Raw genomic sequence first — 22,093 nt, 5'->3', positions numbered from 1 at the left:
CATGATGGCTGATAGGCTGAAAAAGATCGAAAATTTTTTGGGGCTCCCCTTCCTCCCCCCTACATTTCCTGACTCATGGCAACTTACCTAGACAGTGGGCACATGTGTAGGGCAAAATAACATTTTTATTTGCTGATTTGAAGGTTTTCTTGGCATTTGTAGTGCAGATACGTATTCCTCCATTGAAATTTGAATTTCGCGCCGTATGCAAATTAGCCTTCGCTAGCGTAACTTCACTTTATATAGCGAATCAACGCTAGCGCAACTCCGCAACCTTACGCTACCCCTACGCAACTTCGGATTTTAGTGAATTTGCGGAGGCCTGGCGAAACTACGCCTGGCGAATTTCGGCGAAATGCGGCGAAGTTGCACCTGGCACAACTTCGCATCTTAGTGAATTTGCCCCTTCCAGTGCACAGCACCCAATATATATGAACTGTAGCTTACAGACTAACAGAATCAGGACAGGAATTCTTTATTGCTGGCTGGTCATAGGAACAATACAATAATAACACACAATAATAATACAGGTATGGGACCTATTATCCAGAATGCTTGGGATCTGGGGTATTCCAGATAACTGATGTTTACATAATTTGGATCTTCATACCTTAAGGCTACTAGAAATTAATGTTAAAATTAAAGGGATACTGCCATTGGGAAAAAAATTTTTTTTTTTCAAAATGTATCACTTAATAATGCCGCTCCAGCAGAATTCTGTATTGAAATCTGTTTCTTAAAAGAGCAAACAAATTTTTTTATATTTAATTTTGAAATTGACATGGAGCTAGACATATTGTCAGTTTCCCAGGAGCCCTCAGTTATGTGACTTGTGCTCTGATAAACTTCAGTCACTCCTTACTGCTGTACTGCAAGTTGGAGTGATATCACCCCCCCCCCCCAGCAGCCTAACAACAGAACAATGGGAAGGTAACCAGATAACAGCTCCCTAACACAAGATAACAGGTGCCTGGTAGATCTAAGAACAACACTCAATAGTAAAAACCCATGTCTCACTGAGACACATTCAGTTACATTGAGTAGGAGAAACAACAGCCTGCCAGAAAGCATTTCTCTCCTAAACTGCTGGCTCTTTCTGAAAGCACATGACCAGGCATGAGATGCACCTACACACCAATATTACAACTAAAAAAATACACTTGATGGTTCAGGAATGAAATTGTATATTGTAGAGTGAATTATTTGCAGTGTAAACAGTGTAATTTAGAAATAAAAAACGACACCATAAAAATCATGACGGAGTCCCTTTAAATAAACCCAATAAGCCGGTTTTGCTTTCAATAAGGATTAATTTTATCTTAGTTGGGATCAAGTACAAAGTAATGTTTTATTAAAACAAACAAAAAGGTGAATTATTTGGATTAAATTGAGTCTATGGAAGACGTCTGTTACGTAATTGTGAGGTTTCTGGATAACAGATCCCATGCCTGTACACAATAATATTTCCTGGCAAAAACACATACAGGTACGGGATCTGTTATCCGCAAACCCGTTATGCAGAAAGCTCAGAATTACAGAAAGCTTGTCTCCCATAGACTTCATTTTAATCAAATAATCCAAATCCTTTTTCTCTGTAATAATAAAACAGTAGCTTGTACTTGATCCCAGCTAAGATATAATTAATCCTTATTGGAAGCAAAACCAGCCTTTTGGGTTTATTTAATGTTTATATGATTTTCCTTGTTTCCTTGTGAGGCACCTTTGGGCGACTTCTGACATCCGAGGCGATTCGTATGCCATCCTGCTAGTGATTTGTATTCTTGCAGACGGGAAGGGATTTTGGGGAGATTAGTCGCCCGTTGTAGTACAGGGGAAATTCTAAGGCTCATGAGCGAACCATACACTGATATGATTCCTGCCCGGCAGCACCACCTTTCAATATAGGCAGCACCTCTTACATTCAAATACTGTAAAAAGCCACTACAGATGTGTAGCAGTGATTTGACTGATTTCATTCCATGTACACATACAAGGGTGCAAAAAACGTTTGCAATGCGCCGTGTTTTTTACACTTAGTCCCCTGCCCTGCGCCTGTGTTCAGCAGTAGTGGAATCACGAGGGGTGACACACTCCCAGATTTGTGGAAAGGTCACCAAGACACATGCAGGATTTTAGGGGACAGCATGCTACCCAACCACACCCACATTGGTTCACAAACACGGGGATGCGCAGGAGATAAAATAGTTTTTTAAATTTCCAGTGTGCCCATTCCCATTGCTCTGGTCCAGATGATGAAAATTTGCGAGAATAAAACAGAGGGGTAAGGGGCAACGAACGCCAGGGGACCTAGGGGCACTTGCTATGTAAATCCAGCCCTACACATGGGCATCCCTGCTCTGCCTTCCCATTCTCCAATCTGCGCATCATTCCGTAACTTAGTAACACAAGTGCTTTTAAAGCACCCAAAGGGGTGGGGAGTGTTTTAAGTTAACATTTAGGGGCAGATTTATCAAGGGTCGAAGTGAATTCGAGGGAATTTTCATAGTAAAAAAATTCGAAATTCAAAGTAATTTTTTGGATAATTCGACCATCGAATAGGATACTACGACTTCGAATTTACTTCGATTTCGATTCGAAGTAAAAATCGTTTGAATATTTGACCATTCGATAATCAAAGTACTGTCTCTTTAAAAAAACTTCGACTTCAATAGTTCGTCAAATTAAACCTGCCGAAGTGCTATGTTAGCCTATGGGGACCTTCTAATGCATTTTTTTCAAAGTTTTTTTGAAGTCGAAGAAAAATCGTTCGATCGATCGCTGAAATCCCTTGATAAATCTGCCCCTTAGTATGTTAGAGAATGGCCAAAGTGAAGCAGGTCTTCATTATTTCTTTTTTATAGTTTTTTAATTATTTGCCTTCTTCTTCTGACACTTTCCAGCTTTCAAATAGGGGTCACTGACCCCATCTAAAAGACAAATGCTCTGTAAGGCTACAAATGTATTACTTTTTTATAGTTTATTAATTTTTTATTTTTTTTGACCCCATCTTAAAAACAAATGCTCTGTAAGGATACGAATGTATTGTTATTGCCACTTTTTATTACTCATCTTTCTATTCAGTCTCTTATTCATATCAATGCATCGTTTGCTAGGGGAATTTGCACCCTAGCAACCACATGGCTGAAACTGCAAACTGGAGAGCTGCTGAATAAAAAGCTAAATAACTCAAAAACCACAAATAATAAATAATGAAAACCAATTGCAAATTGTCTCAGAATATCCCTCTCTACGTCACTCTAAAAGTTAACTCACAGGTGAACTCCATGCTGAGACATGGAGTCTCAGCAAATAACCACATATGGCTAATTAAACTGTAAAACAATCACCTGATGGTACGACCCTTCTGAACGAGCTTTTTCTATCTTCTCCATGGTGTCTTTTGAATATTGGATCACCTCTTTCACAACACGATCTTCTGGCTGTAAGGATTAGAAAACACAGCTTGTAACAACAGCAAGACAACTGTGCATGAATTTGCCCAAACCAGAAGATAATGTACATGTACATGGCAGGGCTAGATCTCAGTGCTAATAAATGGTTTCATCTCCCCTTAGAAACCCAACCAAGCCCCCCTGTATTATTCTTGTTTTCATGCAGAGACCATGCAATAGGAAAATATACAGTAGCGATCGTTGAGGGGGGCGGGCCCTGGTGCGTGACGCGCAGCCGGGCCCCGCCCCCCTCCGTATGGCCGAATTTAGCCGCATTTTCAGCGGCGAACGGACTGCCGGGGGGCCCTGAGGGGGTGCTGGCCCTGGCCCGCTCGCACCCCCTGCTCCCCCGGTAGTTCCGCCACTGAAAATATACTTTATTTAATCAGCGTTCATCTCCTCTGCAGGTTCCATTAAGTAGGAAGTATAAGCACATTGTTTATTACGCATAGTAAACATTCCATCTCTGAAGATTTCCTTTTAAATGTCTATAAGTCTGTGCCATGTTGTTTACTTCAGCATAGGCATTCTCCATTGGCACAGATACAACTGCACCCATGAAGTAATCAGATAATGTGACCATCCGCATTTAAATGGAAAGGCAACACTCTCAGCCTTTAGTATGAGCAATTCTCCTTATAACCAAACTTCAGCTAAATGACCCCCCCCCCATGATAGTTTCATAGAAATCCTGATAGAAGATGAGACAAAACGGGTAAAACATACTTGAACCAAACAGGCAATTGCTAAAGTAATTGGGGCAAATTCACTAAAGGGCAAATTTTCGCCAGCAAAGGCTCCGCCACACTTCCCGCCACTTCGCCAGGCGCAAATTCGCTACCACCACGCTAATACACTAAAATGCAAAGTTGCATCTCTGTAGCCAAATGCTGGAGAAGTATCCGTAGAGTTCATTTCTGATTAGCGAAACTTCGTTAGTACACTTACCCTTAGATCAATTTGAATAGGACTGGTACATACAGGTCATAGATATGTCTTTATTAGAGATTTTGGTGCAAATGATTGAAGTGGTTCAGGTACATTACTCGTATACTACTATTTATAATTACAGATCCCCTTTAAAAACCTTAATGGCATCACCAATATGACAACTTTTCCCAACATGGATCAAAGTGCAATAAGTGATTGGGAGGACAAATCAGAGATTGCTTAGTAAATGGACAAATTAGATAGCTTTATCTTGGAATGATTTAAATTTGAGCTGTTCACTATGGGGGTTATTTATCAAAATCCGAAATTATCTCATTATTTTCTGAAATGTACTCCGACCAAATATGCACGGGTTATTTCCACTTATTTATCAATATATTTTCCCGACAAATTCCAGTTCAGGAAAAAAGTCGGAAAAAACATGAAAATCGTAGGAAATTTCGGATCGTATGAATTTTTTGGATTTTTGCCCGAAAACCAGCGCAAATCAGGATATCTTCGAGACTTCTCACATTGACTTGTATACAACCTCAGCATGTCTGAGATGCCGGATTTTCAAATTCTGACTTTTTCTATCCTCTGGGTATAATAAATCACGAAAAATGTGAGGGTTTTTTTTCACTAAAATTTCGGATAGTAAAAAAAACGTGGATTTTTCAAATTTTTGCCATTAGGACTTTAATAAATAACCCCCTACATCTTCTCACTGCAACCCAAGTTCTCTGGGGCCATTTAATTTTAACAAGTAATTGAATATTAAAAATAATACCCCATATGTAATAAAAGGCACTATGTTTGTCCAGTAGCAGTAACCCATAGCGATGTTTGCTTTTAAACTGGTGACCAGTAGATGCTACCTGCTGATTGATTGCTATGGGCTACTGCTCCTGATCAAACTTAGTGCCTTTTATTACATAACCCCAAATAGGTTTTAGCGGAAGGTAACTATGAGACAACGATATCAGGTTCATGAACGGTAAAATGTTATTTCTTACAGCTTATTTCCGCATGAATCAAGGTTCTACCATCCCTTCTTCTGATGTCCAAGTTGGTACCAATGTTTTGTGTCACTTGTTTCTTATCATCGTACCTTGCTTTCTCCATCGTTCACAGCCAAGAGCAATGCATCCTTGGTTTTGTTGGTGCAATGCTCACACGTGCAGTCAAAGTAATACTGCTTCTTCAGTTGCTCCATTCTATCCTCAGTGAGATTGAGGAAATCCACATAGGACACAGTAAGCTCATCTCCTTTGTTGATCTTCCCGAGAGCTCGAAGCTCAATTCTGTTATAGAACAATTAGGTAAGAGACGAGAAGATCAGTTTGGGATGCAGACGACAGTAACAAGGATTACAGTTACACCCTGAATGTTAGTTGTGAATTGGATTTACATGCACCATGAGTTTGATAGGTCCCTCGTTAATCACTGTTCCATTGTCCAGGTCTCCACATCATTAATTTGGGTTAAAGGGGATTCTGTGCAAATGCAAGGTTAATAAGTTCTAGCCATAATGCATGTTTTGTGTTCTGTACAATCAATTTAATATGGCAGCTTGACAGCATTTATGGAACATGGTACGGTTTATGGTTCTTTCGTGAAAGTATCTGGCATGTGGCATTTTATTGCATTAATATTTTAATTACAGGGAATAATAATTGTTAAAGGGCTCAATATGCCTCTAAGTCTAAGTATAGGGCTGGATAGTGGCATCTTATAGTCAAATCCTACTACAGGTATGGGATCCGTTATCCAGTATGAATTATGGCAAAGGCCATCTCCCATAGACTCCATTCTATCCAAATACACTACATTTTTTTAAATGATTTCCTTTTTCTCTGTAATAATAAAACAGTATATTGTACTTGATACAAACTAATATATAATTAATCCTTATTGGAAGCAAAACCAGCCTATTGGGTTTATTTAATGTTTACATGATTTTCTAGTAGATTTAAGGTGTGAAGAACCAAATAACAGAAGCCCTGGGTCCCAAGCATTCTGGATAACAGGTCCCATACCTGTATCCATCATAATTTCTGCCATTAATGTTTTGCTATTGGTAACCCATGTTTTTGTCTTTCATCATGTTTATTTGCTTTAAATCTCAGTATTTTTCTTTCATTGTATGACATGGAAATTAAAATAACAGTAAAATATGAGTCTCCTGAAGTCTTTATTTCATAATGAAGATGAGTAAATTCAAGTCAAGTATAAAATGATTATTAACTTATCTGCTGGGTTGCAGCAATAACACTCCAGGAGACTCTAATAAGCAGATTTATTAAAGGTCGAATTTCGAATGTACATTAATTTTTCTTACTCTTATAAATTCAAATGTACTCGACTGGGAGGTTATTTATGAAAAAATGTGATCATCTAAAATTCGATTGAATGGGAATGATCTGAAAATTTGATTCGTATTGGAATCTGATTTTCCTCTGAAAAAAACTCGAATGTCAGGAAGCCTGTTAACATCTTCAAATGGGTCAACGGACCTCTGCCATTGGCCTGTAAACGATTTAGTCAGATTTTAGGTGGCGAATATTCGAATTAGAACTGATTCTATGGTCGACGTGTGATGAATTTCACATTCGAATTTGTGGGCAGATTTATCAAGGGTCGAAGTGAAAATTAGAATTTTGAATTTTCGAATTCAAATTTTCAAGTTTTTTTATTTTCAAAACTGTCAAATTTGACTAGGGAATAGTTAAAATTTGATTCGAGTTTTTAAAAAAAAATTCAAATTCAATTTTCAAGATTTATCATACCTTTAAGAACTGGAATTTGATTATTCGCCACATAAAACCTGCCTTCCAGACATTCAAGTTTTTTGCGCAGAAAAAACTTGAATCGAACTTTAAAAACTTGAATCGAATTTGAACTCCCATGAACTCCCATGAACTCGAAATTCGACCCTTGATAAATCTGCCTCTTACATTCGAATTGGAGGATTAAAATTCAAATGTGTGAATTTTGACACCAAAAAAATAAAAATCGAATTTAAATTTACTATTCGATCCTTAATAAATCTGCCCCTAAAAGTGTATATAGACGTAGAGAGAAATTATACATCTTTCCAACAGCAAATGAATCCCTAAAATATCAAACTACATTACAGCATATTTATGGGCAATAATAATAATAATGCACCTATTGTATTTATGTAAGGTAAAAGCAAACTCATAAATAAATGCGCAATCTAGTTTATTAATTACCCAGCTTTCTGTAGGGACATGGTTGCAATTTTATGTTTATTTTGTTTAATTTTTACAGCTTTTAGCACATACCAGCCTGCTGAAGTAGCAAAGAGGAATGGTTCCATGTGCAAGAAATGTTTCTGCTTTATTTTAACTAAATTAAGAGTAGACTGACATTTATATTTATGAAGGTCAAGAATATGCGGAGTACTCAACTACTATAGTTGAAAGAAGATACTCAGCTGATTTGAATCTCCGTGTGTTAGTTATTAAAGGATGAGTAAACTTTAAAAATAATTAGAGTACTATTCTAAGCACTTTTGCAATGTACATTCATTATCGATTTATTTTTAATTCCAAGTTATTAAGGGATACACGTACTGTTAATATGAATGAATTTTGCTACTACAGTGCCACCTGCTGGTTATTTTCCCACCAGTCTGACCACCAAGTAGTCAAGGAAGTTGTCAGGAGAAAGAAAGAAGCTGCTCTGATGTTCTTCTGCTTAGGAAAGATTTGGGAAAAGTTTCTAATTTTTTACATGTATCTCTTAATATCTTGGAATTAAATAATGAATGTACATTGCAAAAGTGCTTAGAATGGCACCCTCATTAATTTTACATCCACTTGTTTTTAAGATTTACTTATCCTTAAAATACTTTTGATTTTTTGAGGTATAATGCTGCTGTGCCCCCTAGAAGCGATGTTATATAGTTACATGTGAGAGGCATTGTTACCAAAAGCAATGGTTATTATAATGAAGGAGATGCCAGTAGGATAGCATTCAGTTTTTTAGAAGGCTACGAAAATACAAAACATTTTCTCCAAAAATGTAGTATAGGGAACCATGCATCTTATCAAAGATTATAAATTAACTACATCCTTTCATGATGCCGATAGTGGTTTCTAGTCAAAGACAAGTTTATATTTCATTTCTTTTCTAGATGATGTATAGAAAGGGAAAATCAATAGATTAACAACTCCCTTTTGGAAATTATATATTCTTAAATATAAATAAATTAAATAAACATAACTAAATCCCTACTTGATTCTTCCTCGCTTTCCATTCGCTTCGTGTTGCCCTTTTCTCAACTTTCCTTTACCTAAACATGTTTAGAACACGCAGCCTTCAATCATTTGACCAAACTCTACCAAATTTCTACCTAACTCCACTTCATACTGGCTTTTCTTCACTGCCTTCAACTGAAACTGCACTTACTGAAGTCCCCAATGACCTTTTTTCTTTCAAATCCAGAGTACGTTTTTTGTGCTAATCCTCTTTGATCTCACTGCCACTTTTGGCACAGTGGACCGTTAGCTTATCTGCGACTTCCTACTCTTTTGGTATAATGGGTACAATTGTGACTTATATCCTACTCATCTCTTTTGTAGATGAAATGTTGTCACAGATGGAACTTTCTGTTGGCATTCTTTAAGGCTCTGTCCTTGAACCACTACTCTATACACTGCACCCCTATCACTATGCACTGCATCTCTTGGTAAACTCATCAACATCTTTGGGTTCCAGTTCCATCTTTATGATAAAAACACTCACATCTATCACATCTATCACGCTTGTCTTGATTTTTCCCCTTGTTAAATATTTTAAGAGTTCAACTACTTTGGACTGCTTTCTAAAACATGCCCTACTCCCACCCTATCAGTCACTGTAAACAATACTGTCATAATTGCAGGACACAGGTTTGCAGCCTTGGAGCTCAGAGCTCGAAGCTCGATGGCCATCTTTACATTACTGCATCTTCTTCCTTATTGGCTTACCTCTTAATCATTTATCCTATGTACGGCTGAATGTTGATACAACAATGACCTATCAAACTTATTCTGTTATAGCTCTTTGTAAATAACTCCTGATCCTGCCTCAATACTCTTCAAATGTGAACTCATGGCTCATATAAAGCCCTGATTTAACAACACCCCACCTTACATCACACATTATCTTACCTTAAAATTGACCCACATTATCTACTAGGGCTGATTGGTTAAATGGAGGAGAAGGAAAGGCTAAAACTAAGTAAGCTTTATCAGAAAAGTCTATATAAATACACCAGTAAACCCTCAAAGTAATGCTGCTCTGAGTCCTCTGTCAAAAGAAACACTGCATTTCTTTCCTTCTATTGTGTACTCATGGGCTTCTGTATCAGACTTCCTGTTTACAGCATAAACCTTCAGGGTTAGGGCTTGAGCATGCTCAGTTTGTGCCTCTCTTCCTCCCCTCTCCCTTTCCCCCCTCCTTGCTGTAATCTGAGCCCAGAGCTATGAGTGAGCAGGGAGAGACTCAGGCAGGAAGTGATGTCATGCAGCTAATATGGCAGCTGCTATCCTAAACAAACAGAGAGAGTTTCTAGAGCTGTTTACATAGGTATGGTAAAGCATTCTGCAGACTAAATATAGTGTTATAGCTTGCACTACACTATCATGGCTAATCTTTTGACAATAAACTGCTTCCATAGCTTTCCTTCTCCTTTGACATAGGTTCTATACCTGCCAATAGCAACTAATGAGCAAGTAGTTTTGATCAGTCTGCTACAAATTAGAAATAAATGCCTGTTTGCCTTTATGTCTGTTGTTAAGCACCGATTAATGGAACACTGGATTGTCTTGGCAATTCATAAATAAATATGATTAATAAGCATTGTATAAAGTCGGTCTGCATTTCACATAAACATCAAATCCTATACATCTGGCATCATAAAGGTAAACATGTCCAGTCACACATATCTTCTAGTAATTTTTAGACTATTCTAAGTGGTTTAGTAGGTTTATCCTTGTTAAGAAATAAACATTAGTATTTCAGAAGCATATTACCAAATAAAATGTATTTTTCTATTTCCCAGACATTGTCGATGGTACATAAGAAGGCTAAATCCATGCTTTGTGGTAGAGGACAAATCAGATCAGTTTGTGACCAATGACATACAGGATGTGCAATATGTAGGAAAGGGGAAGATTAGATTAGATGGTTCCATAACATGAATATTAATATCGTTCTCATCAAGTCTGACAATGTCAAATGGATTTGGGAGTGGAGAAAAGAATGGGAGCTCAGACGCAGGCACTGTGCACAATATAGGTTACGGATTCCATATGGGAGGGAGTGAGAGAGGCTGCACGGTGCACAAATACTTGTGATACCAACCCACCTCATCTGTGTATGAAACATTGATCTAACAGCCTCATGACTGAAAAACAAAACAAGAGTCTGCAATGCACAACTGAACAAGATGGGCCATTAGAATGCATTAAAGGGTCCTGTATTTCTGGGACCAGTAAAGGAATGTCATATATTGATCAGAATCAAGCACTGGGTATTGCATCAGCAGTCTATAGGACAGAAGCCTTAAAGGGACACCAACCATAAAATACAAATTGACGTTAGATATAAGGGCTAAACAGTGGTTCTAGAGTAGAATTATTTATTTATATATATTATTTCATGAACTGTACATATGCATTGTTCCTAAAGTAGTTCAAAATGATGGCCTATTTAATCCTTTTAATAGTTAATGGGTGATCACATATCGCAGTTTCTATAGCAATCTTATTTGCAGCTACTGCCTGTGTTAAATAACCCTATCAATGGCATTTCTTCCTTTCTAAATGATATAGCGATACAATGTCATTCCTACAATCTCTTTGACATAATAATACCAACAGGTTTTATACTGTCCATATTACATCGTGCTAAAAGAATTTTTTTTCCATTTTCCAGGTGACATAACCATACAAATCACATTTCCAAAATCCGTGTAACACTTCGGGCAGATTTATTACGGTTCGAATGGGAAATTCAAATTTTCGAGTTGGCCAAAACTCACAAATTCAAGTTGGGAAAAATCTAAACGTGAATTCGAATTTGGATTTATCATACCTCGAGCCTGGGAACAACTCGAATTCGATAGTACACCACCTAAAAACCTGCTAAGTTCATGTAAAAGTCCATGGCAGAAGTCCGTTGACCCATTTGAAGATGTTAATGGCCTTCCTGACATTCAAGTTTTTTTTCAGAGGAAAACTCGTTTTGAGTTCCATCGAATTCGATTTGAATTCGACTTGAGTTTTCAGGTTGTTCCTATCCGATTAGACGTTCAAGTTTTTTCTTAAATAAGATACCATCCAAGTTTCGAGGTCATTCAAGTTCATTTGAGGTAAAAAAAAACTCTGTCACTCACTCGACCTTTGATAAATATGCCCCTTCAACTCCAATATCAGTTTCATGTAAAATAATTCTACCATCTTCACTGAACATCTGACATACAACTCTTCTAATGGGATTTCCACTATCAAGCTAACACTATAAATTATACCTTCCCTGTTTATATCTAAATTCTAAATCTACAAATAAAATGCCCCATGTGTGACAGTGTCTTTTCCATAGTTCATTTGATTAAACTCAACCAATGGATTTCCAATGTCCATGTGAGCTAAGCCTACTAACATTATTCCCTTTGTCCATGTGACTGGTCCCTGACAATATAATTTCCACTGTACTTATTACATAGTTAATACGAGTTGGAAAAGGACAAAAGTCCATCAAGTCCTACCCCCCCATAACTCCTAGTACATATATCTTCAATAGAAGTTCTGGTATCCATGGGTTTACCCAATCAGTGACATTTACAATAGCCGTATGATGTAACTCTACCAATAAAAATCTCCACAGTCCATTTGACATAATCCTACCAACATAATTTTTACATTACATGTGACATAACTTTATAAATGGCATTCCCAATAGCCATGACCCTACTGATAATAACTTCAATCTCCGTATGATGTAATACTAAAGAAAGGTACGGGGGGAATTATAATACAACACTTATTTCTAAGTATACCATGACACCACAAGATTAAATGACTTGTCACCAGGAGTTGCCAAAGAGAATTGAACCAGGGTCTTTACGATGAGACCTCATATCAAAGACTGCTTAATTCTTCTTTAGGCCATCTCCTCATCCACTTCCAATAACAATTCCATTTTCCATGTGATATAACAAAAAGTATTTCTACTACTAGTACTTGCTATATCCCTACCAAAAGAACTTCCAATCATATTGGTTTGATAGATTGGCAGTTATAGGGGTATATTTATCAAAGAGTGAAGTTAATAGTGAAGTTCCGCCACTAGAGTGAAATTCCGCCACTCTCCATTCATGACTATGGGATTTTTATAGGCGTATTTATCAAAGGGTGAACTTTCACTTTCACCCATTGATAAATACGCCTTTCAAAATCCCATAGAAATGAATTGAGAGCTGCAGAAATTCACTCTAGTGGCGGAACTTCACTCTTTGATAAATTTACCCCATAGTCTTTTTTAGTATTGTTTTGTAATAAAAATGAGGGAAATGTGAGGACTGGGCACAAAATTAAGCAAATCATTTGCTATGTGTTGCCAATAGCAGGTAAAAAAGAGGAGCATTGACCCCTTATTTCACTAGCATTGTTTACAACATTGCCCTGTTGTGGGGTTATGTAGAAACACACGCAGTATAGCCTAAAGGTGGCCATACATGGGCAGATTAAAGCTGCAGATATCGGTCCTTTAGGCCAATTCGGCAGCTTATCTGCCCATGTGTGGGGGCTCCCGACAGGTCTTCCCGATCGATATCAGGCTAAAAATGGATCAGATATCGATTGGTCAAGTTTTTTTACGATCCAGGTCCTGCGGTCCTGCGACCCGTCGGTGCCCATTCGCAGCATTGTAATCCGATCGTTCGGCCCCAGGGCTGAACATTCGGATTCACCCAATATCAACCAGTCGTTAGTGGGCATATTGGGTTAAGATCCTCTCGTTTGGCGACCTTGCCAAACGAGTGGATCTTATAGTTTATGGCCACCTTAAGTCTCACTGTAAGTTAGTAAGATATTAGGTTTCACTATTCGGTCTGCTATAGATAAGTAAAAAGCTAAATGCTGATTTGTTGCTCAGTGGCAAACCTTGCCTGTTCATTTTCCTGGACCAGTTTATTCTTTTCCAGGAGCTAAATGTCTGCAGAATGCTGTCAGCCATTTACCCAGCCAGTAACCAAGTGTCATCTGCTCAGTTAGCTGGGTTGTGCCAAGTGGTGATTAACAAGTAAAATGTCAAATAAATGTCAGAGGATAAAGCCTGAAAGGACATAACTTGTAAAGTGACTTTATCACAGCCTGCTGAATTAACTCACTAACAGCAATGGGCAGATATTTATATATCACAGCTCTCACTGTTCAACTCAGCCAAAAAGGACCGGTCTACTACTGGAAATAATCCAGATCCTAATTTGAAAGAAGTTAAATAAGGAAGTGCTCTATTGAAATGAAGGGGATATTAAAGAAAATTACATTGTTTACACTGCAAATAATTCACTCTACAATATAAAATTTTATTCCTGAACCACCAAGTATATTTTTTTAGTTGTAATATTGGTGCGTAGGTGCATCTCGGGTCATTTTTCATGGTCATGTGCTTTCAGAAAGAACCAGCACTTTAGGATGGAACTGCTTTCTGGCAGGCTGTTGTTTCTTCTACTCAATGTAATTGAAGGAGTCACAGTGAGACCTGGATACCTTCCCATTGTTATGTTGTGAGGCTGCTGGGGGGGAAAGGGAAGGGGTGATATCACTCCAACTTCCAGTACAGCAGTAAAGAGTGACTGAAGTTTATCAGAGCACAAGTCACATGACTTGGGGCAGCTGGGAAACTGACAATATGTCTAGCCCATGTCAGATTGAAAATTATATATAAAAAAAGTGTTTGCTCTTTTGAGAAATGGATTTCAGTGCAGAATTCTGCTGGAGCAGCACTATTAACTGATGCGTTTTGAAAAAAACATGTTTTCCCATTACAGTATCCCTTTAAGCAAGGCTTAACTTCAAGCTTAGCCACAACAATTTCCATGAGGGAAATCAATAGGGGAAAATAAAAAATACAGGCCCTTTAAAAGCAATATGTATTTTTAGCTTAAATGTCCCTTTAGTGCCCCATTAATTACAAACCGGACAGACTTACTCACTGAGAATAATCAGACATTTCTGATACAAAGTCTGCCTAATCCAGTGCATTTCAAGAGGCATTTGCTATGTATAGCTGATACTAGTACAGGTACCCAGTGATTCTAAATAAAAAAAAAATTATGATAAAAGTTAAAGGGACACAGTCACTTTTTTAAGGTTTAGTGCTATTTATTTATTTTGTATCTGTTTATATATTTTTAACCCATGATTAAGCCATCATTTCTAAAAGGTAATATCTGTTAAAGATTTCTGCATTCTCCAGTGAAAAACAAACTAAAATCCTTGGGGAAAAAAAAGTGTATGGCTAAAAGGCTGCAGAGATCGTGGAAATCAGCATTTTTAGATTTTTTTTAGATATATATATATATGTGTGTGTGTGTATGTGTGCGTGTTGTGTATATACATTTTGGATATGTTACATGAAGGCAAAAACTTCAGCATTTAACGATAGAAAAGTGATAATATCCCTTTAACTCAAATACATTTAGGAAACAGACTGCATTAAAATACATATACACAATAGAAAAGAGATATGACACATACTTGCCATTGTTGAATATGACGGTGCAATTTGGCCAACAGTCATGGTTAGTAAGGCAGAGGTTAGGGAAAATCGCAACACCAACAGCTTGGAGACCCCTTTGGTCACTCAGAGTAAAACCATTGCAGCTTATCTAAGAAAACATCAACCAAGAGGTACGTATTGTCAGTAAAATATCTTCAATTTGTTCACGAAATTACATTATTTTAAAGATGGCATTAATATATCCTAGTGGAAACATTTTGGAAACTAGCACAGGGGGCATCTAGTTTCCTTGTACCAAAAACACATGCCCATAAAGCCCAGTATCAGCTACCATTGGCTCCTATGAGAATGTGAAAGCTTTAAAGGGATACTCTCATGGGAAAAAAAAATTAAAAATGAATCAGTTAATAGTGCTGCTCCAGTAGAATTCTGCACTGAAATCCATTTCTCAAAAGAGCACCAGATTTTTTTTAATTCAATTTTGAGATCTGACATGGGGCTAGACATATTGTCTATTTCCCAGCTGCCCCAAGTCATGTGACTTGTGCTCTGATAAACTTCAATCACTCTTTACTGCTGTACTGCAAGTTGGAGTGATATCACCCCCCTCCCTTTCCCCCCCAGCAGCCAAACAAAAGAACAATGGGAAGGTAACCAGATAGCAGCTCCCTAACACAAGATAACAGCTGCCTGGTAGATATAAGAACAATACTCAATAGTAAAAACCCATGTCTCACTGAGACACATTTAGTTACATTGAGAAGGAAAAACAGCAGCCTGCCAGAAAGCATTTCTCTCCTAAAGTGCAGGCACAAGTCACATGACCAGGGGCAGCTGGGAAATTGACAAAATGTCTAGCCCCATGTCAGATTTCAAAATTGAATATAAAAAAATCTGTTTTCTCTTTTGAGAAATGGATTTCAGTGCAGAAGTCTGCTGGAGTAACACTATTAACTGATGTGTTTTGAAAAAAACATGTTTTCTGATGACAGGATCCCTTTAAGTTTTTGCTGTGTGTCAATGTAACAATGACCTACCACGCTAAAGATATGAGAGATGTACTGCATGCCAAACTGTTGGCTCTGACTTGGCCAAAAATCCATAAATTTCTGAACATCTTCCATGAGTGAACTCTTCTCTCCGTCACCAAATTTGTCTAAATGATTCTGTAGATCATCAATGGAGACTAAGCATCCCTCGGTGAGGCCACCTCCTTCCCTCTCTATCCTCCAGAGAATTCGTGCAGCGAGCCTGTTGTTATACAGAGAAACCTTGTTAATTTGTGAGCATGCAAAAACAAAACACAAATACCGTACTAAATATCTTAGGCACACAGTTATGTTTACTTGTCTTAAAGGGCATTACAATCTCTTGTTCAACAAAAATGCAGTGCCTTGTGCTATAAAATATCTATTGTTTAATTAATTTATTCCTATTATTTGCAGGAAAGGGCAAAAAGTTAAATTGATTGAACTTTTCTTTTCCAACTTCCTGGTTCTTCAGGAACAAAGCAGAACAAAGAGAAACCAGCTAATCAATTTGTAGAATCCCATAGGGGTATATTTATCAAAGAGTGAAGCTAGAGATTGCCACAGGCCTCTAGAGTGAAATACTCTCCATTCATTTCTGAGGGATTTTTAAAGGCGTATTTATCAAAGGATGAACTTTCACTTTCACCCATTGATAAATACTCTTTAAAGGGCAGAGATACACGTGGAGATATGGGGAGATTTAGTCGCCCGGCGACAAATCGCCTCTTTGTCAACTAATCTCCCCTAACTGCCTTCACTTCGACTAGAATCTAAATCGCCAGCAGGATGGCAGTTTGGGAGATTAGTTGCATGAAAATTAGGTGATTTGTAACTGGGCGACTAATTTCCCCAAATCTCCACATGTGTCTCTGCCCTTAAAATCCCATAGAAATGGATGGAGAGTGGCGAAATTTCACTCTAGCGGACTGTGGTGATCTCTAACTTCACTCTTTGATAAATATACCCCATAGATAGACTGTAGCTTTTGGAATGGAGGACATTGTTTACACTGAACTCATTATCTCTGTTTAAATAAAATCTCCTGATAATTGGGGATGGGGGGAACTTTCACTGTAATGATAGCCAGTATACATTTAGAACTTGTTGTATTTATGTTTTTCATGCTGAACAAAATTGTACATTGTCTATGATGTCCCTCTAAATGAGGGTAGGATTGCATTTTCTTAGTTGTCTAGGTTTGGAGGGAAGAGTTTCATCTTTCCAGCAGCCAAGCATACAAATAATAAGTACAGGTATGGAAACCTGTTATCCAGAAAGCTCTAAATACAGGAAGGGGACAGGCATTTCCCACAGAATCTATTTTAAGCAAATAAGCAATTTGTTCTGTAATAATAAAATTGCACATTGTAACTAAGCTGCATAAATCCATATTGGGAGCGAAACAATCCTATTGGGTTCATTTAATTTTTAAATTGTTTTTAGCAGACTTAAATGGGCACATTTACTAAACTCGACCATCGAATAGGCTACTTCGACCTTCGACTACGACTTCAACTTCGATCGATGGATTCAAATCCTTCTAATCGTTTGATTCGAAGGATTTAATCGTTCGATTTTTACTTCGATCGATTGATCAAAGTATTTGCGATGAATCCTTCCTAGTCGAAGGATTTTACTTCGATGGTCGAATATCGAGGGTAATTAAACCTCGATATTCGACCCTTAGTAAATGTGCCCCCAGGTATGGTGAGCCACATTATAGAAGAATCCCGGATCTGGAAAACCCTAGGTCCGAAGCATTCTGGAAAGTAGATCCTATACCTGTAAATTAAAAAAGTACTTAGGAGAAAGCATTGTGAATAAATAATGTATGGGTTTATGGGCAATTCAGGGGTTTATGTCCCGTTTCACATATCTACGATGTTTGTACATACCTGATATTTTCATTTGGTGCTTTACCAGCTTTCTTAATGGCCAAACACTCATGTTTGTGGTTAACCCATGACTCCTTTTGACACGTTCGGTCACAGTAGTGAGCAAATTTACACTGTCCACAGCGCAGTAGTTTCTCCTGCCTCTTGAAGCATGAATGGCACACACAGTGGGAGAGACTGAAGAGAAAACATAAATTATACACAAATCAACTTTTTTAAATTTAGACCCTGTGCATAAGAGAAATAAATCAGAATATTCAGCACAGAAGTTGCTGTTTTCCCTATGTGGATAGAAACTCCCATCAAAGGACAGCCTGTATGATGGTCACAGCAGGCTGCAAAGTGCAAAAAATAGAGAAATCTGCCTTTTCTTTAAACTTTGCACCCTGCCTTCCACCTTTGATGAATTGCAATGGGTTGCTATGCTCTGTCTTGGGTCACTGAGACTTCTGACTTCCCCTGTGAATACAGCTCCCTCCTCCTGTCCCTTAAAAGAACAGCAACACCAAAAAATTAAAGGCAATATAATGTACTGTTGCCCTGCACTGGTAAAACTGGTGTGTTTGCTTCAGAAAAACAACTATATTTATTTTATATTTTATTTTACTATATATTTACAAAGCTGCTGTGTAGCCATGGGGGCAGCCGTTCAAACACAAGATACACAGTAGATCGCAGATACTGTGAATTCGAAAGAATCCCATTGTATACTACAGAGCTTATCTGTTATCTGCTGTATATTCTGTGCCTTTTCTCTCTCTTTCAGCTTTGAATGGCTGCCCCCATGGCTACACAGAAGCTTGTTTATATAAACTATAGTAGTAATTATCTGTTATCTACTGTGTATCCTGTGCTTGAATGACTGCCCCCATGGCTACACAGCAGCTTGTTTATATAAACTATAGTAGTACTTATCTGTTATCTACTGTGTATCCTGTGCTTGAATGGCTGCCCCCATGGCTACACAGCAGCTTGTTTATATAAACTATAGTAGTACTTATCTGTTATCTACTGTGTATCCTGTGCTTGAATGACTGCCCCCATGGCTACACAGCAGCTTGTTTATATAAACTATTGTAGTACTTATATGTTATCTACTGTGTAGCCTGTGCTTGAATGGCTGCCCCCATGGCTACACAGCAGCTTGTTTATATAAACTATAGTAGTACTTATCTGTTATCTACTGTGTATCCTGTGCTTGAATGGCTGCCCCCATGGCTACAGAGCAGCTTGTTTATATAAACTATAGTAGTACTTTTCTGTTATCTACTGTCTATCCTGTGCTTGAATGGCTGCCCCCATGGCTACACAGCAGCTTGTTTATATAAACTATTGTAGTACTTATCTGTTATCTACTGTGTATCCTGTGCTTGAATGGCTGCCCCCATGGCTACACAGCAGCTTGTTTATATAAACTATATTAGTAATTATCTGTTATCTACTGTGTATCCTGTGCTTGAATGACTGCCCCCATGGCTACACAGCAGCTTGTTTATATAAACTATAGTAGTACTTATCTGTTATCTACTGTGTATCCTTTGCTTGAATGGCTGCCCCCATGGCAACACAGCAGCTTGTTTATATAAACTATAGTAGTACTTATCTGTTATCTACTGTGTATCCTGTGCTTGAATGACTGCCCCCATGGCTACACAGCAGCTTGTTTATATAAACTATAGTAGTACTTATCTGTTATCTACTGTGTATCCTTTGCTTGAATGGCTGCCCCCATGGCTACACAGCAGCTTGTTTATATAAACTATAGTAGAGTTTCTAAAGCAAACACACCAGTTTTACCAAAGCAGAGCAATAGGACATTGTATTTTAATTATCTTTAAACACTAATTTTTTTGGTGTTACTGATCCTTTAACTTGAGCCGAACGAAATACTCCAGGACACGTTTTCTGCTCAAGGGTTAATACCCGTGTTTAATGTCAAGCCAAATGGTTACAATGCATCAGGGGCGTACCCCTTCGTCTTTTACCCCTTTAACTTACTTGAGCAGTGTTCAGACGCACACATTTGGGAGTGGTAGCGGACAGGGCCCAGTTCCTAATGTCTACCCTGAGCTGCTCTGCAGCCACTGTTGCTACACTAAGGCTATGGCACACTAGGAAATTAGTTGCCCTCGATAAATTTCCTCTTCTGCAGGCAACTGATCTCATGCACATGCTTTCCTGCCAGCAACTAATCTCTTAGGGCGTTATTTATCCAAATCCAAAAATCTCATTATTTTCTGAAAACTACTCCAACCAAATCCGCACTGGTTATTTCCTCTTATTTATCAATACATTTTCCCTAAAATTTCCTGTGCAGGAAAAAACTCGTAAAATGTTGGCATTCGACTTTAAAAAAATATCCCCCCCTAGTGTGCCACCAGCCTTACATCCCATAAACATGTCAGTCGTGGTCATCTTATAACAGTGGTGTGATATCTAGAAGTATTCCAGTTATATCTCAAGAGTCGGTATTCAAAGTGTCAACCTGGTACCTTTTTCAGCCCATTATTTGTAAGGTAAACACCCTGTGCATGCTAGATAATATCATTTTAATTTAAATGGGGGACAGCCACACTGGCTAAAGTAACACTATGCAACCATTGCAGAGCACATTATTATTATTCTTAATATTTTGTAGCAAAGACATATTCCCCAGATCTTTACAGAAGTTATACACCATTTTCATCGGTTCCTGTCTCAGTTGAGACAAGCACCATTTAACTTGCCTCTATAGGGCAAATTCACTAACCTTCAGAAATTCGCCAGAGACGGCTTCGCTCACATTGACACACTTCGCCAGGCGGAAATTCGCCAGGACAATTCTAATTCACTAAAATGCGAAGTTGCGTTCAGGGCGCCAAACGATGGCGAAGTTTCGCTAGCGTTAATTCGGCAAGCAAAGCGAAGTTTCGCCAGCTTTGGCTAATTTGCACATTTGCATACGGCAGCAAATGTTGCAGCAAATGCAGTACATTACACAAGCCCAGGGAACCTTAATAAAATAAAGTTGTTATATTGCCCTACACATGAGCCCAGTGTAAAGTTTATGTGTCATAGGTAAGGAAATGTAGGGGGGAAGCCGATTACCCTAAAAAAATTTACGATCTTCTGCAGCCTATCACCCTGAAAAACTGAAAAGTCGCCAGCGTTTTTTGGGACTTAGAAAAATTTTCAAATTTATTTTGAGGAACTGCTATCTACTCTATTGCACTTCACCTCGTCTGAGGTGGCGAAGGCAAGTCTGACGCAAGAGGTAACGTTCAGTAAAATCCGCATCTTATAAATTTTCGTAGTTACCTCCATTCGCAAGAGCGAAAGTTCGAGTGCGAAGTAGCGCTACAGTCTATCTCCATCACTAGTGAATTTATGCCCATTAGTAAATCGGCAAAGTCACGCCGTGAATTTTCGGCAGAGTTAGTCACTTCGTCCTTTAGTAAACTTGCCTCTATGTGTGCAGACAAACATCTACTGATCTAAAAATAAAGATCTGTTTCATTGCTTATTTCTATAATGTTGATTACATTTATGCAACAAATAGTTAGAGATGCCTTTTGGTTCCGTTTTGATGTAATTAGCATCTACATTCAGATTATTATCATTATTCTTTCCTATTATTAAAAAAAAGACTAGAGGAAAGGAGGAAAGGTTACTCCAAGTTTTGCTGAAGACATTTGCTGAGGCCTCAGACAGCTGTGAGCTAACAGCAAGGCCATATACATTCACATGTCATTGACTGGGGGCAGACTGATGCCAATCTGATGTAATGTGTCAGCTGTCACAGCAAAAGGGCAGACAAGGCAGCCCATAAAAGGCAACTAAAAGTGACAAAGCTCTATTATATATCCTATCACCCACCTGATAAAAACGACTTAAAGTGCAAAAAGTGATGGCAGAATAAAGGCAGAAATAAAACAGAGACACTTGGTGGCAGATATATCAGAATGTGAGATTAGAAAGTTAGAGTTCACCCATTAATAAATACCCTTTAAAAAAAAATCTCATAGGAATGAATAGAAACCGAGTGAAT

At 38.1% G+C, this 22,093-nt stretch overlaps 1 protein-coding gene across 2 annotated transcripts in view; it reads right to left on the bottom strand.

The window, feature by feature from the left end:
- Window positions 1-22,093, bottom strand: part of smyd1.L (SET and MYND domain containing 1 L homeolog) — a 29,088-nt gene that overhangs the window by 4,263 nt on the left and 2,732 nt on the right. Inside the window, exons 2-7 of one of the 2 annotated variants that reach the window (XM_018244992.2) lie at window positions 18,067-18,243; window positions 16,178-16,391; window positions 15,158-15,288; window positions 10,762-10,800; window positions 5,494-5,686; window positions 3,348-3,440 (exon numbers count right to left, since the gene is read on the bottom strand). In XM_018244992.2, coding sequence (XP_018100481.1) covers window positions 3,348-3,440; window positions 5,494-5,686; window positions 10,762-10,800; window positions 15,158-15,288; window positions 16,178-16,391; window positions 18,067-18,243 — 847 coding nt within the window. 2 annotated transcript variants of the gene reach the window in all.

Source organism: Xenopus laevis, chromosome 1L, assembly GCF_017654675.1.
Source record: "Xenopus laevis strain J_2021 chromosome 1L, Xenopus_laevis_v10.1, whole genome shotgun sequence".
Taxonomy (NCBI): domain Eukaryota; kingdom Metazoa; phylum Chordata; class Amphibia; order Anura; family Pipidae; genus Xenopus; species Xenopus laevis.
This window is presented reverse-complemented; position numbering and strand designations above follow the sequence as displayed.